General features: G+C 42.5%; 1 protein-coding gene across 10 annotated transcripts in view; it reads right to left on the bottom strand.

Annotated features, from left to right (window-relative positions):
- Positions 1-16317, bottom strand: part of LOC123331130 — a 587693-nt gene extending 571376 nt beyond the window's left edge. For 2 of the 10 annotated variants that reach the window (XM_044934514.2, XM_044934513.2), the window contains exons 1-2: positions 15437-16265; positions 15280-15299 (exon numbers count right to left, since the gene is read on the bottom strand). In XM_044934514.2, the coding sequence (XP_044790449.2) occupies positions 15280-15299; positions 15437-15589 (173 nt within the window). In that variant the 5' untranslated portion in view covers positions 15590-16265. The other 8 variants (XM_044934518.2, XM_044934515.2, XM_044934516.2 and 5 more) reach the window with 8 other exon arrangements.
- Positions 16318-16584: the final 267 nt, after the last annotated feature.

Here is a 16584-nt window from a genome sequence, read left to right as displayed (position 1 = left end):
ATGTTTTTTGTTCATGTCAATTTACAGAAATTCTGAGAAAAACCAGATTTCTATTCTTCCAATGTTCTCATATTAAAACATGTTCTAAATTCTAGTTTTTTCTTAAATGTTGAGAATTTCAGTATCCATAATACTCAGTGAATCCAAAAGGAACATGCTATTACTCAGCCACAGAAGTCTACTGGAATTTTTATTCCAGATTTTTTTCTACTATGCTTTGGCTGGTCTAGAAATCCAGATTTTTTTCTACTATGCTTTGGCTGGTCTAGAAATCCTTTAGACTTCAAATCCACACAGCCTCAGCAATTACATTCTGCATAAAGATTTTTAAGTCTAGGTGCCAAACCATGTTCATTGCTTACACACTTCCTTAAAATCCATGGTATCCTTGTCTCACTACTTTTATTCCTGGGTGCATTCTTATCATTTTCTGTTTTTGTTTGGGGCAAAATGAATAAATGGGAAGTAAAAATTTCAGCTTGAAAGTCTATCTTCTCATACAATTTAAATGACAGTTTTCCTGAGCAGAGTATTGTAAACTGTCTATAAGCCTAATAAAAGTTAGAAAACTGCAAGATACACTGTGTAGTGTATCATTTTGAGCAGTAGGAACATTCCAGAAAACTCTTGATTTACTTAGTTTTACAAAGAAATTGCAAGCCAGTCATTCTATTTCTAGATTTATCAGGAAAATCACAAATGAACCTTTTGTTCAACCGGCTATATACAGCAATGAGAATTCTGTACACATCCAGATGGGTGTATGAGAAATCCTCTAAGGTTATATGTCGTAGTGGCCAGTTAAAGATGAATCAGATTCTAGTCAAGTAGTTTAAATGCAGTGATTATACACAATGGTGTATTATAGAAGGAAAAACAATGTACACATAACTCCCCATCCAGTTGTTTCCTGCATGATAACATACCAAAAGAAACATAACATTAAAAAAATTCATATAAAAATTCCTAGTAACACATAGATTACCAAGACTAATTTATGAACAGAAAATCTGCAGAGTCCAATAACAAGGTTGAATAAGTCATCAAAAACCTGCCAGTTAAAGAAAAGCCCAGGACCAGATGGCTTCATTAGTGAAACCTACCAAACATTTAACAGCTTCCCTTGTGGCTCATCCTAAAGGAGATCAGTCCTGGGTGTTCATTGGAAGGACTGATGCTAAAGCTGAAACTCCAATACTTTGGCCACCTGATGGGAAGAGCTGACTCATTTGAAAAGACCCTGATGCTGGGAAAGATTGAGGGCAGGAGGAGAAGGGGATGACAGAGGGTGAGATGGTTGGATGGCATCACAGACTCGATGGACATGGGTTTGGGTAAACTCCAGGAGTTGGTGATGGACAGGGAGGCCTGGTATGCTGCGGTCCATGGGGTCGCAAAGAGTCAGACACAACTGAGCAACTGAACTGAACTGAACTTGTGGCTCAGCTGGTAAAGAATTCGCCTGCAATGCAGGAGACATGGGTTGGATCCCTGGGTTGGGAAGATCCCCTGGAGAAGGGAAAGGCTACCCACTCCAGTATTCTGGCCTGGAGAATTCCATGGACTACAGTCCATGGGTTCCCAAAGAATTGGACACGACTGACCAACTTTCACTTTCACCAAACATTTAAAAGACAATCAGTACCAATCCTTCTCAAACTCTCCCACAGTTTGTAAAGGAGTATCATACCCAAACTCATTTTACGTGGCCAGCATTACCCTGATGCTGCTTTAGTCATTCAGTCATGTCTGACTGTTTGTGACCCAATGGACTGTAGCCCACCAGGCTCCTCTGTTCATGAAATTCTCCAGGCAAGAATTCTGGAGTGGCGTGCCATTTTCTCCTCCAGGGGATTTTCCCAACCCAGGAATAGAACCCTTGTCTCTCGTGTCTCCTGCATTGGTTCTTTACCATGAGTGCCACCTGGGAAGCCCCATCACCCTGATACCAAAGCCAGACAAGGACACTCCAAGAAAACAACAGACCAATCTCCCTTGTGAAGACAGATTTAAGAATTCTCTGATGATGTCAGAGAGGCAGCAAGTTCATGTAGGAAAAGCCTGGTCTCCATTGTGTCAAATGAGTGGCATCACAGTGCATTCAGGCAGTATCTACTCCAGTGCTAATTCAAAGGGTAAGTCGGAAAGTGAACATTCTAAAAGCCAAGAAGAACCAATACGATATTGTAAAGTTAAAAAATAATAATAATAATTTAAAAAATAAATAAAAATAAACCCCAAAGATGATCAAGTGATGTCCCTAAAAAAATAATAATAATAATAAATAAAAATAAAAGCCAAGAAGAGAATCAGCAAGAAATGATGTCTAGAAACCCAGGGTGTAGAATTTGAAGATGGATGGAGCAGCAAACCAAGTCAATTGCAGCAGATGGCTTAAATAAGGAAGAAACTAAAAACATCCTCCTCTGCATTTAACAATTAAGGAATTATTCATGACCTTAGAGGAGTTTACATTTTATATTCATATGTATTTTATTAGCAATAGGGAATGAAAAACAGTCCCCCAAATGGGTATTGGTGTGTTTTGTGATTTTATGTGCGTTACATAAAATCTAGCTGAGAAGATTTTCTTAAAGAAAAAATACAGCTTCTAGCTCTGCATTAGCCTTGGAGATCAGCATAATGCAAAACACCTCCAGTGTGCTCAATGTTTGTGACTTGTTGCTGTCCCATAATCTTCAACCCTCTGGTCCATCCTCCTCAATGCTTTTCATCTTACCTTGCTGAGTCCCATTCCCCACAGCTCTTTGACATCTAAGATCAGTTGTTTCATGAGTTTCAGTGGCCACGCCCCTCTCCCCAGAGTTCTAAACACCCCTTATTGAATATGATGAAATAGGGTAGAGACTTTCTTATTAAAAGATATAATATAATATAAAAGATATTTTTTATTAAAAGATATATTAACAAATTTTGAACTATTTTCTTATGGAATTGAGAGCAAATATTTAATAAAAAATAGCAAACATTTATAACATTCATCTTATAACACAAGAGAAGACTCTACACATGGACATCACCAGATGGTCAACACTGAAAGCAGATTGAATATATTCTTTGCAGACAAAGATGGAAAAGCTCTATACAGTCAGCAAAAACAAGACCGGGAGCTGACTGTGGCTCAGGTCATGAACTCCTTATTGCCAAACTCAGACTTCAATTGAAGAAAGTAGGGAAAACCACTAGACCATTCAGGTATGACCTAAATCAAATCCCTTATGATTATACAGTGGAAGTGAGAAATAGATTTAAGGGCCTAGATCTGATAGATAGAGTGCCTGATGAACTATGGACTGAGGTTTGTGACATTATACAGGAGACAGGGATCAAGACCATCCCCATGGAAAAGAAAGGCAAAAATGCAAAATGGCTGTCTGAGGAGGCCTTACAAATAGCTGTGAAAAGAAGAGAAGCGAAAAGCAAGGAGAAAAGGAAAGATATAAGCATCTGAATGCAGAGTTCCAAACAATACCAAGGAGAGATAAGAAAGCCTTCCTCAGTGATCAATGCAAAGAAACAGAGGAAAACAACAGAATGGAAAAGACTAGAGAACTCTTCAAGAAAATTAGAGATACCAAGGGAATATTTCATGCAAAGATGGGCTTGATAAAGGACAGAAACGGTATGGACCTAACAGAAGCAGAAGATATTAAGAAGAGGTGGCAAGAATACACAGAAGAACTATACAAAAAAGATCTTCATGACCCAGATAATCACGATGGTGTGATCACTCACCTAGAGCCAGACATCCTGGAATGTGAAGTCAAGTGGGCCTTAGAAAGCATCACTACGAACAAAGCTAGTGGAGGTGATGGAATTCCAGTTGAGCTATTTCAAATCCTGACAGATGATGCTGTGAAAGTGCTGCATTCAATATGCCAGCAAATCTGGAGAACTCAGAAGTGGCCACAGGACTGGAAAAGGTCAGTTTTCATTCCAATCCCAAAGAAAGGCAACGCCAAAGAATGCTCCAACTACTGCACAATTGCACTCATCTCACACGCTAGTAAAGTAATGCTCAAAATTCTCCAAGCCAGGCTTCAGCAATACATGAACCATGAACTTCCAGATGTTCAAGCTGGTTTTAGAAAAGGCAGAGGAACCAGAGATCAAATAGCCAACATCCTCTGGATCATGGAAAAAGCAAGAGAATTCCAGAAAAACATCTATTTCTGCTTTATTGACTATGCCAAAACCTTTGACTGTGTGGATCACAATCAACTGTGGAAAATTCTGAAAGAGATGGGAATACCAAACCACCTGACCTGCCTCTTGAGAAACCTATATGCAGGTCAGGAAGCAACAGTTAGAACTGGACCTGGAACAACCTACTGGTTCCAATAGGAAAACGAGTACATCAAGGTTGTATATTGTCACCCTGCTTATTTAACTTCTATGCAGAATACATCGAGAGAAATGCTGCGCTGGAAGAAGCACAAGCTGGAATCAAGATTGCCAGGAGAAATATCAATAACCTTAGATATGCAGATGACACCATCCTTATGGCAGAAAGTGAAGAGGAACTAAAAAGCCTCTTGATGAAAGTGAAAGAGGAGAGTGAAAAAGTTGGCTTAAAGCTCAACATTCAGAAAACAAAGATCATGGCATCTAGTCCCATCACTTCATGGGAAATAGATGGGGAAACAGTGGAAACAGTGTCAGACTTTATTTTTGGGGGCTCCAAAATCACTGCAGATGGTGATTGCAGCCATGAAATTAAAAGTCGCTTACTCCTTGGAAGGAAAGTTATGACCAACCTAGATAGCATATTCAAAAGCAGAGATATTACTTTGCCAACAAAGGTCCGTATAGCCAAGGCTATGGTTTTTCCAATGGTCATGCTTAGATGTGAGAGTTGGACTGTGAAGAAAGCTGAGCACTGAAGAATTGATGCTTTTGAACTGTGGTGTTGGAGAAGACTCTTGAGAGTCCCTTGGACTACAAGGAGATCCAACCAGTCCATCCTAAAGGAGATCAGTCCTGGGTGTTCATTGGAAGGACTGATGATAAAGCTGAAACTCCAATACTTTGGCCACCTCATGTGAAGAGCTGACTCATTGGAAAAGACCCTGATGCTGGGAGGGATTGGGGGCAGGAGGAGAAGGGGACAACAGAGTATGAGATGGCTGGATGGCATCACTGACTTGATGGACATCAATTTGGGTAAACTCTGGGAGTTGGTGATGGACAGGGAGGGCCTGGTGTGCTGCGATTCATGGGGTCACAAAGAGTCGGACACGACTGAATGACTAAACTATGTTGCACAAACTACTGCAAATGTATATATCAGTCTATATACTGCTCATAACAACTCTGAAGATATTATTACCTCAAAATTATGGATTAGCAAACTAAAGAACAGATGTTAAAAAAATCATTCTCAAATTCACACTATTAACAATCAGAAAAATATTAAGTCTTTCTGACTCCAGGCCCAAGATAGGTAGATACTGATGGTAGTCTTCACATCTAATAAGAGATAACCACCTTGCTATTCATGCAAGCAAGTATCACAATACATCAAGAGCATGACATGGAAACCAATGGAATTTCTATTCTGAAAAATGTTCACATTTTATTGTCCTTAGAAAAACTAGCTGTAATTTCAATGAAAGCAAGCGAACATATTCCACAACTGAGATCAGTCTGATCACCTACCTCAGTACTCTCATAAAAAGTCACTCTGGAAGGTGAAATCCCAACAGCTATCAAGATTTCCCCGATTACAAAATCTCTCTAATTACTTTTTAATACCCAAGGTAACAATACACTTGTGTTAGATCAAAATTATCACACCCCACAAGACGGCCTGGAGGTGATGGAGAAGAAGGCTCACGTCCCAGAAAGGGTACCCTGCCTCATGACAGTGACAGGTGCTTTTCAGTGAGGCTGACCTCGCTATCCCCCTCTTCCTTCCTCATCAACCCTGGACTGCTGCACCAGCCCACAGGTGAGTGCAGATGTAACCACGCAGGCACCCCAAGGAGGTCACAGCCAGGAAGAGGATCCAGGATAAACATTCAGTTCAGACGTCTAGCGATGCAATCCTTTGAGCTAATCAGGTAACTTGTAAGATAAGCAGGAAAACACATTAAAGTATATCTAGTCCCTCAGGCCTTCCTGTTAGCTATTGTTTTAGTAAAAATAATACTTTCCTTCACACGGCTAAGGAAATGGGAGCTTTGAAGGAGAAGGGAAAGAGGATTTTGGAAACTGAGCAATACCATTTGAAGGTGAATTAGAAACACTCATGTTCTACCAGAGGCTTTCATCAGCCAAGGATAACTGACAATGTACAGAAAATATCTAAATATCTTGCTACAGAAAAAGTGAGCACATTCACAAACTTCTAAACCAAAACGACTAAAAAGAGAAGTGTCTAATATAAGAAACACCTTGGAAGTGGGTTTGACAAGAATCAACCCATTCCTGTCTGTCTGTGGAATCAGAAAAAGTAAAAAATAAAATAAGAGATCAGCGCAGAGGACATGCCCACAACAAAGATAAAGTAAGGGGTCACAGCTCCCTCCTCCCCAGTCTCCCTGATAGGACAGGAAGGAGGGTCAGAATCTCACTGAGAAATGCAGTCTTGCCTGTTAGGAACCAGGAGAGGGGAGACCAGAGCCGGCCTCCCTGCATTTTCTACATTAACCACGGATGGGCTGGGTCATCCCTCCCGCCCGTCCCCTGAACCCAGTGAGGACACTGCCTCCCTGTCTTCCCCAGGTCCACATGGTCCTCCGTCCAGAACAAAGCTCCCTGGGAGCCCCATCCCAAGCATGGGGGGAGCCATCATCACCTCGGTTCAGACACTTTCACGGTCAGTGTCCTTCCTGCCAAGTGTCTGCTCTGTTTTTCCCAGAGGAGCTCACAGAGCAGCAGAAACCAGACTCTGTCATCAGGAAGGAAGGTGGGGCTGGGCTCCGGGGAGTGAACAGAAGTGACCAGAGCCACTTTCCGGTCTCCCCGCATCTCCCACCCTCCCAGCCTTACTCTGAGCTTTCTTTTGGCTGCGACAGCTGTACCCCTACCAGGGGGGCCTCAGAGGTCACCTGTTGCAGCTGGTCAAGCCCCTGCCCAGCGCTGGAGCGCCTGTGTGAGCACTCCCGGCCTGGGCGGACCACCGGGACCTTCCTGTCTGTCGTGTCCGAGCCTTTCATCCCTCCTCGGGGCCGAGGTCTCAGGGCCGAGGTCTCGGGGCTCCGGTCCCCCCACATCCCTCGGGGCCTCCACATCCCTTGGGGCCTATGTCGCAGGGCCCCGCCCCACCCCTCAAGGCCAACGTCTCGGGGCCCCAGTCCCCCTGCGTCCCTCGGGCCCGAGGTCTTAGGGCTCCGGTCCCCCCCTTGGAGAAGCACCTGGAGCAGTTTTGCGAGGCCCCTGCGCTAAGACGCCAGCCGGGCGCGTGGATCGCATCATGGCTCTGTCTCCTCTGAAGAGGTCTCACCCGGGTGGTCTCGGCGCAGGTTGCGGGGATGACAACGCCCTAAGGAGACTCAGAGATGCTCTGGGGGGGCACTTCAGAAGGATGGAGACAGCCCGAAGGATGAGCGGGACCTGCTCCTCTGAGGCCACGAAGGTTATTAAAACCAGTGGTGACGGTTCAGGACCCCTCCCTGAACCGGGGGTTGGCAGCGATCATCCGGGCTCACTACAGCCCTTTGGCTTCCTGCGCCCCGGCAACTTTTCCGAAAGACCAATTAGCTCCGCGCGAAATGTTAACTAGAGACAAAGATACAAGCAGGACAGAAAAGTATGAGGGATGCCTTTCATTTTCTTAAAATTAAATGTCCCTTTTGTTCCCAGCAATATCTCGCCTGCTGTTCAGTCTCAAAGGGAGAGAGGCAATTTCATTGCCCCTAAAAAGCGCTCTGAGCCCTGGGCGCCGCGCTGCAGACCCACGGGCTGTGACAACGGCTTTTCTCTGTCACTCCCGGCTCTCTCCCGTGTCCCCCTGCACCCCACTCAGTTTTTAATTTGCTTGTCACACAATCCCTCTAACCTCACCTGTAAGTGAAAAATAATAAAGCTCTCAGCATGACAGAGCGTCGATGTACATCAGAGCGCTCAAAACGGGCATGTTTCACTCCGTTTCCAAATTCCCTTCTGCCCTGGCTGCTACAAACCAGCAACCAAACCCCAACCGGCCAGGGACGCCGACTCCCTGTGATCCCCGCACTCAGGTCGACAACACGCAAGATACTCTTTGTGAAGTTTCCAGCATCTCCCCAGAAGAAATTTACCTTAGGCCTCCCTGTCACAAGTCTCAGCTGCTTCAAAGACTGACAAATCACTGATGAACTCATGTCCGCCTCCGAGTGAAGGCTGAGGGCCTCCTTCCTTTGTTCTGCGCTCATCGACTTGTGCCGAGGCTGATTTTAGAATCAGAATTTTGGAGCTTAGGAGGACTTTACAAATTCCATAGTACATGTCTCTGTGGATCTACAGGTTATGTGATGTGCTTGAAGGTCACCGGATTAACTAATGGAACATCAGGCATGTTACCTTCCGCTCCGGTCCCCAGCCCTCATTCTCCTCCTCTACTGTGTTAGGAGGACTGGTGTTATGAAACCCTGCACCCTCTAAGGGAGATGAGGTTAAAGATTAGCTCCATGCCTGCGCCCCTCTATTCCCAAGATGAATTAGGGAGTTCTCCGTGCAGCCCAGTCAGTGATGCTATGCAGCTCACTTTATGCAATTCGATTGGCAAGTTTCGCTCACATTTGGCTTCAGGCTGGAAACAAAGGAAAGGGTCAGCCCTGGATGAACCATCTGCCAACATCAATCTCCCACCACACAAGCACGCAACCAACAAAGGATCAAGAGGGAGTTTTATGGAAAGGAGTTTCTTTAACGTAAACACAAGGATCTGCTATTACCGCTAAAATCCAAAACACAAACAGCACTGAATCCTAAAGGTGGAGCAACAGGAACGCTCATCCACTGACGGTGGAATGAAAAATGGTGCAGCCATGTTGGAAGACAGTTCGCCAGGTTCTTACAAAACTGAACAGAGGCTTCTCATCCGATCCAGCACTCGCTCCCAGGCATTTACCCAAGTGAGTTAACTTTTGTTCACACAAAAACCTGGACATGAATGTTGACAGCAGCTTTATTCATAACTGTAAACAACTAGTATCAACCAAGATGTCCTTCAATAGGGGAGTCAATAAACAAACCATAGTACAGCCAGATAATAGAATGGTATTCAGGGATAAAAAGAACCAAGTTATGTCAACCATGAAAAGGTGGAGGAACCTTCGGGGTACACTGCCAGGTGAAAGAAGCTAGACTGTAAAGCCTACGACCTGTATGATTCTAACTATGAATGCTGGAAAAGGCAAACCTAGAGGGGCAGCAAAAGCGTAGCAGCTGCCCTGGCCTCCTGCGAGGCGATGAGGTGGAAGAGGGGTCATTTTCAGGTGGTGAAACTATTCTATAGGAAACTGTAACACTGGATATGTGCCATGAATCTGTCAAAACCCATAGAACTACGTGAAGAGTGAACCCAAGGTAAACTGCAGACTTTAGGTAATAATGTATTAATACTGGTTCAATTATAATATACCACAATGCAAAATATAAATAAAAGGGGAAGCTACGCCCCTGTGAAGGAGGGGCAAATGAGAATTCTGATCCGTTTTTCTGTGAACATAAGACTGTTCTAAAAATAAAGGCTCTTTTAAAATGCAAAGACTCCATATTCAATAAGAAAAGCATTACCATGTGGATATCATTCTTGCTGAGATAATCTTTCAAGGGAAAATGTTCTCATGGTTCAATTTAAGTTATTGAGGGCATCCTCAAGCCTCTTGCTGCTGATGCTGCTAAGTCGCTTCAGTCGTGTCCAACTCTGTATGACCCCACAGACGGCAGCCCACCAGGCTCCCCCATCCCTGGGATTCTCCAGGCAAGAACACTAGAGTGGGGTGCCATTTCCTTCTCCACAAGCCTCTTGAATCACCAATAATAATCAAGTATTATTTAGATGTAAGTCGCTGCTCTTGTGAACAGTGCATACTGGTGATACTGGGATCACACACTTATGAATTGCTGACATAATTGCCACAAGTCAATCACAATTCTTTGTGTCAACTCACTTAACACTCAAGAAATCTCTCCATCACCAAATTCCTCTATATCCTCTGGTCCTCAGCATCCACAGGCCCACATCCAGGGATCTTGTATTACCCAACCAGGGATCTTGTATTACCATGTAGCATTCACTACGGAAACAAATGGATCCAGGCAGTTCAAATCCATGCTTAAGGATCAACTTTTTAAAAACCCCTCCAAGTAACTCCAAGCAGGCTAACTCCTGAGAATCACCAGTCTAAATCAAACATTTGAATGTTATTTGATATGACAAAGCTACAGAAGGGTTTTATGAAGGGGAGAAACAAGTAGAGCAAGGAAATTCTACTCAGCTAGTCAAAACGGAGTCCCGAGGTCATTCCAAGATGCTTTGAAAATACAGAAGATCACAGAATCAACTGCCTATGTGCATCTCGACGTTGCACAACATGGCCCTGATGCTATTAGTTTCTGACATAAAGGGCCTGACGCCATGAGTCTATTTCTTTGACCGATACCTAATGTCTGACAGCATCCTCACCTTAGACACACAGATAGTCACTCCACTTACAAGAAATATTCTGATAAGAACGCAGAGAACATATCTCGGCCATGAAACTAGAAAATGATGCCTTTGGGAGTCAAAGAAGACCCCTTGTTTTGTTCCTTTTTCAGGCTCCCATTTGAAAACTGACTGGGGGCTACCTCCACTGTATAGTGATTCCATCCCCTTTAAAGTCCCAGAGAATCCCGCTCATCTGCGAGGCCAGAGCTGAGTTGAGGGGAGGGCAGACAACTGTGTCATTCACCTTGTTTCCTCTTCTGGGAGGAGGGCTCTCGTTTGACTCCAGCTGGTTCAAGACTGAGTATTTGGAGGCTTTCAACAATTTTCAATAAATAAAAATCACCTTACAAGCAGGTAAAATCTTAAAAAAAAAAAAATAGCTCCTAGGGAAATGAAAATGAAATTATGATTGTACTAAGGACAGAGCTGACAACCATAAAAAGTTACCATCCTGCTGTTGGCAACAAGTCATATGGAGTCAGCCACACAGTTGGGGAAAGATTTGAGGAAATTGTCATTCAGTTCAGTTCAGTTCAGTTGCTCAGTCATGTCCATATCTTCACAACTCCATGAATCACAGCACGCCAGGCCTCCCTGTCCATCACCAACTTCCGGAGTTCACTCAGACTCACGTCCATCCAGTCAGTGATGCCATCCAGCCATCTCATCCTCTGTCATCCCCTTCTCCTCCTGCCCCCAATCCCTCCCAGCATCAGAGTCTTTTCCAATGAGTCAACTCTTCGCACGAGGTGGCCAAAGTACTGGGGTTTCAACTTCAGTATCAGTCCTTCCAATGAACACCCAGGACTGATCTCCTTGAGAATGGACTGGTTGGATCTCCTTGCAGTCCAAGGGACTCTCAAGAGTCTTCTCCAACACCACAGTTCAAAAGCATCAATTCTTCGGCACTCAGCTTTCTTCACAGTCCAACTCTCACATCCATACATGACCACAGGAAAAACCATAGCCTTGGCTATACGTCCCTTTGTTGGCAAAGTAATGTCTCCGCTTTTCAATATGCTATCTAGGTTGGTCATAACTTTCCTTCCAAGGAGTAAGCGTCTTTTAATTTCATGGCTGCAATCACCATCTATAGTGATTTTGGAGCCAAAAAAATAAAGTCTGACACTGTTTCCACTGTTTTCCCATCTATTTCCCATGAAGTGATGGGACCAGATGCCATGATCTTCGTTTTCTGAATGTTGAGCTTTAAGCCAACTTTTTCACTCTCCTCTTTCACTTTCATCAAGAGGCTTTTTAGTTCCTCTTCACTTTCTGCCATTAGGGTGGTGTCATCTGCATATCTGAGGTTATTGATATTTCTCCCAGCAATCTTGATTCCAGCTTGTGCTTCTTCCAGCCCAGTGTTTCTCATGATGTACTCTGCATATAAGTTAAATACCATCACAAAAATATGTTCCTGTCTATACTGTCCTGGTTCCACCACTGCCTTAGGAATCTACTGGAAACCCCGAGTTTGAGATGATGACGTAATTAGGTGGGTTGCTTCCTCTGTGTTCTATTCCACTAGTTTAGGACTTTTCAGTTTATACATCTAAAGGATGATGGGGAGATGGAAGCAGCTATTTACTCTAAAGGGATTCATAATAAAAATATGTCTGTCACTTTGATTTATGTGATTTCCAGGCCACTAGGATGGAATCTGCTCTCTTCCTGTGAATACCATGAACCTCCCACAAGTGCCTTCTCAGCCACATCTGTCCAACACAGGACACACTCCAAGCCCCAGAGAGTCATTTTTCAAAGTCAGTTTTTCCAAGGACAGTAAACTTGAGAACAGATATTAGTAATATGGAGTTCTCTTGCCTCTGGCTTGCCTACTAAAGAAACATCAATCCCACTTTCTCCTTTCCTATCTAGGATTTTAAACCATAAGCACATTTTACTGGTTTCCTACTTTATTTTCCATGTGAATAGCAAATCCAATATTCTACCATCAAAATAAATGAGGTGAGTGATCTAGTAACTACTACTTTTTCATCAGACACAAAACAGACTTGATACATTACAACAAAGAAAATATATGATTTTTTCTGGAGACAATATAAATTTTAGAACACTTTCTTAAAGTTTTGGCTGAATAAAATGTCCATTATTTGTATGTCTCCAAATGATAATGGTATTTACCTTTAATCAAATTACACTGGAGGCAATTAAGCAATTATGTGGAAATATCTGTCTTTAAGACAAATTAACACTAAGAAATAGAATTAATCTCTTCCCAAACACTACTTTTCCTTTTTCTGGTTATAGAAAATCCAAAGTGAGTGCTAGTCTCTTAGATTCCTTTCATTGTATTATTTAAAAAGGAAAGGCCTTCCTTTTTGGATTCAGAAACAAATCCAATTGATAAATTGAAATATAATTTTGCTAAACACTGTATTTATCACCTCTATTCACCCAGTTCTCATCTATGTTGTATACCAACATGAGATTCCAATCTGGGTGAACTTGAGTTATGTTGAACATGTTAAGAGATATTGAGACAGGCTGAGACCCTTACAGTAGCGCTTGCACCTGGACAAATGTCTCCACAAGCAACAGATACAAAAACTCTAAGGGCTAGAAATACTGCAGGCATGCGCAGTTGGGGCAAATTATGAACAATAAGATACAAAAAGGCCAAAACCCAGAAGCTGCTTCTGAGATGCTAGGAGCAGAAGCAGGGTCCCGTGCACGATCTCTGCACCCAGCACCAAGGCCACCAAGCCCCACTCCAGCCCAACTCACCAGTCCACCCCACCCTCATCCCATTTAGGGAATCAGCCCGCCTGCTCAGGGAATAACAAGGACACTTGTTGCTTGTTCTTGTCCCCTGTGCTACAGCTGAGCCCCAGTAAATCCTCACTTGAATCTCTCCTCTGTCCTTTTAACAACTCTATTGATTAAAGAGTCCAAGAACCTGCCTTGGGAATTGTTTACAAAGCCACACAGTTATAAACATATTCAGCTTACATCAAATTCAACCCTTCACCGGAAAAGCCATAGAATTTTCAATACAGTGGCCAAAAATGTTAGTTCTCACTGCATATTTTATCTTTGGTCTGATTCATTACAAAGTTCTTCCTCACATTGGCCCCATATCGCTAAAATTTCAATCTGTGTGATTCCTAGTTCTATCACTTGGGACTGAATAGTATCTCTTAGTTTTTTAAGAGTATCATGTACTCTTATTTTCTCCTCTTCTAATAAGTTTTTTTAACTGCTCTTAACAGTTTTAAGCCCTTTTGCATCCATTTCATTCACCTAGAGGAAAAAAAAATCATGTATTTTCAAAACCATGCCATTGAGAACTAAAAGTACTTTATTTTCTGTTTACATTATGAGTAACTATTACAAACCACACACTGGTATCTCCCACACTCTGTATTTAAGATGTACCAACAGTGAAAGCCAGCTCATGAAGCCTTGTTTCTAAAGGTAAATAATGACAAGAAGGCTTTCAGGAAATAGGATTTGCTATGAGACTGTGATTAACTGGAACAAAACATTTGAAAACTGATTTGTCAATATGTAATAGGAAACAAAGTGTTTAGACCTCCTAATTTCTGAATTGAAATTTCCATTTTGATGAATTTGTCCTCAGGAAATACTGACAGCAAATGCATAAAGATGTGTGTAGTGGCAATACTTTTATTTTAATATTGATTTTTTTTTAGCAAAAATAAAACCTAAGTAGTTTTTTCAATGGGAAACCACCATAATTACAATTGTTAAAAATCAAACACAAATGGAGACCAGGCTTGGAAACTTCTTGAGCAGGAAAAAAAAAAAAAAAAAAACACTTTACTCATACAAGCAAAACTTAATTTAGCTTGTTTTACAAGATAAGTGAGACAATCTGGGTCACTTCTTGTTAATACCTCTGAAAATCAGGGGGTGGGGGGGAAACCCTCAGGTTGTTCCCCCAAGTTGATAGAAGCTAACCAAGTCCTTACAGTCAAGAAAACACTAATAATATTATAACCAACCACTGTGAGAAATACACAGCACTGCCTCCTTACTGCATAAACTGCTTTAAAACATGCCTCTGAGACTCAATTCATGCTTAACTTGAGGGCTCCCAGTTCACCAGCTTCGGGTATGTGCACAACAAATTTTTACTAATTACTGTGTCAATGATTCAGCAGTTTTACATCCGCTATTTCTGAATTTTTAACACAATTATCTGAAAACACAAACAAAATTCTGGATGTAAACACAAATGCATCTTCCAATTATAACAGCTTAGATTTTTTAGTGCATTTCAAAAATATATTTTCAGTTCATCCAATATACTGTAATGCTTTTACTCCATTTATTATAACTTTTTGCCTTTGGCGTCATGAGACCTTGGGCCAGCTCCCAGCTAGTCTACTTTCTAGTTGAGGCCAAGCAACTGAACTATTTCAAGTTGGGGTTTCCTCATCAAATTTCCTTATTTCACAAGGTTATAATAGCAAGTATTTCCCTAAAATCTAAATCACTACGTCAGCACTTTGCAAAACTGTGTCAGCACGACTAAGTAAGATTTTTCTCTTGTGTTGGTTCGGTGTTTCCCCTCAAGAGGCTACCATACAAACTGTGAACCAAAGGAAATAACGAACATGTCTACTTACCTTCGGCATCTCTCTCGGTCCTGAGAAAAGAGCAAAAAGGAGACATAAAAGGAAGCAGGAAACCATAACCAGGTTGAAAACAGGACATGGAAAAACTACACCCCAAGAAAATGAAAAACAGGCTGAGGAAAAAATAAAAACCAGGGGAAACACTCACCCAAGAGAGCAGAGGCGAGTGTGGTTCCTCCCGGAAGAGCTCAGAGCAAACCCCGGGAGAAGCACCCAGGATTAGCCTTAGGATCAGGGGCGGGCCTTGGGCAGGCCCACGGGCAGTAACACAACCACCTAAATGGCTGACACCTGGCCGCATGGGTGCTGCCTCTCCGGGTTCCTGGGGCCTGCAGAGAAAACCTTTAACTTTCTGAATAAAACTTGAGAACCACTCACCAAAACAATGCTTTGTCTACATGGCCAGTGGGTTGTCAGGCCCAAGAGAAAGAGCAAAACTTGAGGAAACTCTGGACTTTGTATCAGATGCTGGAAAAAAATAAAATAAAAACAAAAAATTTTCAAAAAAAACACATGTAACAAAATTTCGAAGGCAGCTTTACCTGGGAATAAATGCAAGTTTAAGTGTTCTCCCTGGAGATTAAGAGCCTTTGTGTTGGCATCCGTGGGGATTAAGGCAGCCTGGCTCCCTCACTGTTCTACCCACACCCAGGCCCACTTCCTAAAAGCCACCCCATCAGTGCTTCCATTAAAATGAATGGACTGTAAGTAAAGCCAGGCCACAGCAGCAAAGGAAAACCACACAAGCCAGACAGAGATACTCATCACCCTACTCCTCCATGGTAACGAGCTGTAAGGGGTGATTACTGAGCTTCCAAGGAAAATTCATAGAAAGTGTTAAAACCAAGACAAAAGGGCCCCAAATGGAGACACTTATGCTAAGCCACAAGTAGCCAAACCAAGACAAACTTAAATTACAGTTTGGGTCTCCAGGAAACAGAATCTTAAGCCAGTAAGTCAGGAGTCAGTAGCAAAAGTTAGGTAACCTGCTAACTTAGGGACACCCCAGCCACCCCCTGAAGGAAAGTGACTTTGCAAAAACCAACCTGCTCTTCTTGCAAAGTGTAGCTTCCTCGCTCCCACTCCCGTCTGCCTGTACGGTTCCGCAGAGCTCCTCCTATCCACTAGACTGGATGCCGCCTGACATGAATGGATTTTTGCTCAAATATTAATATATATATATTAAAATGCTAACATATTATATATAAATTTATATATAATATATATAAATTTTTCATATGCCTCACTTTATCTTTTTAGCACATGAGAAAATATCAATATTCAATCAGTTCCTAA

Source organism: Bubalus bubalis, chromosome 22 (assembly GCF_019923935.1).
Source record: "Bubalus bubalis isolate 160015118507 breed Murrah chromosome 22, NDDB_SH_1, whole genome shotgun sequence".
Classification (NCBI taxonomy): domain Eukaryota; kingdom Metazoa; phylum Chordata; class Mammalia; order Artiodactyla; family Bovidae; genus Bubalus; species Bubalus bubalis.
The sequence above is the reverse complement of the archived record's forward strand: the minus strand, read 5'-3'. Positions and strand labels throughout refer to the sequence as shown.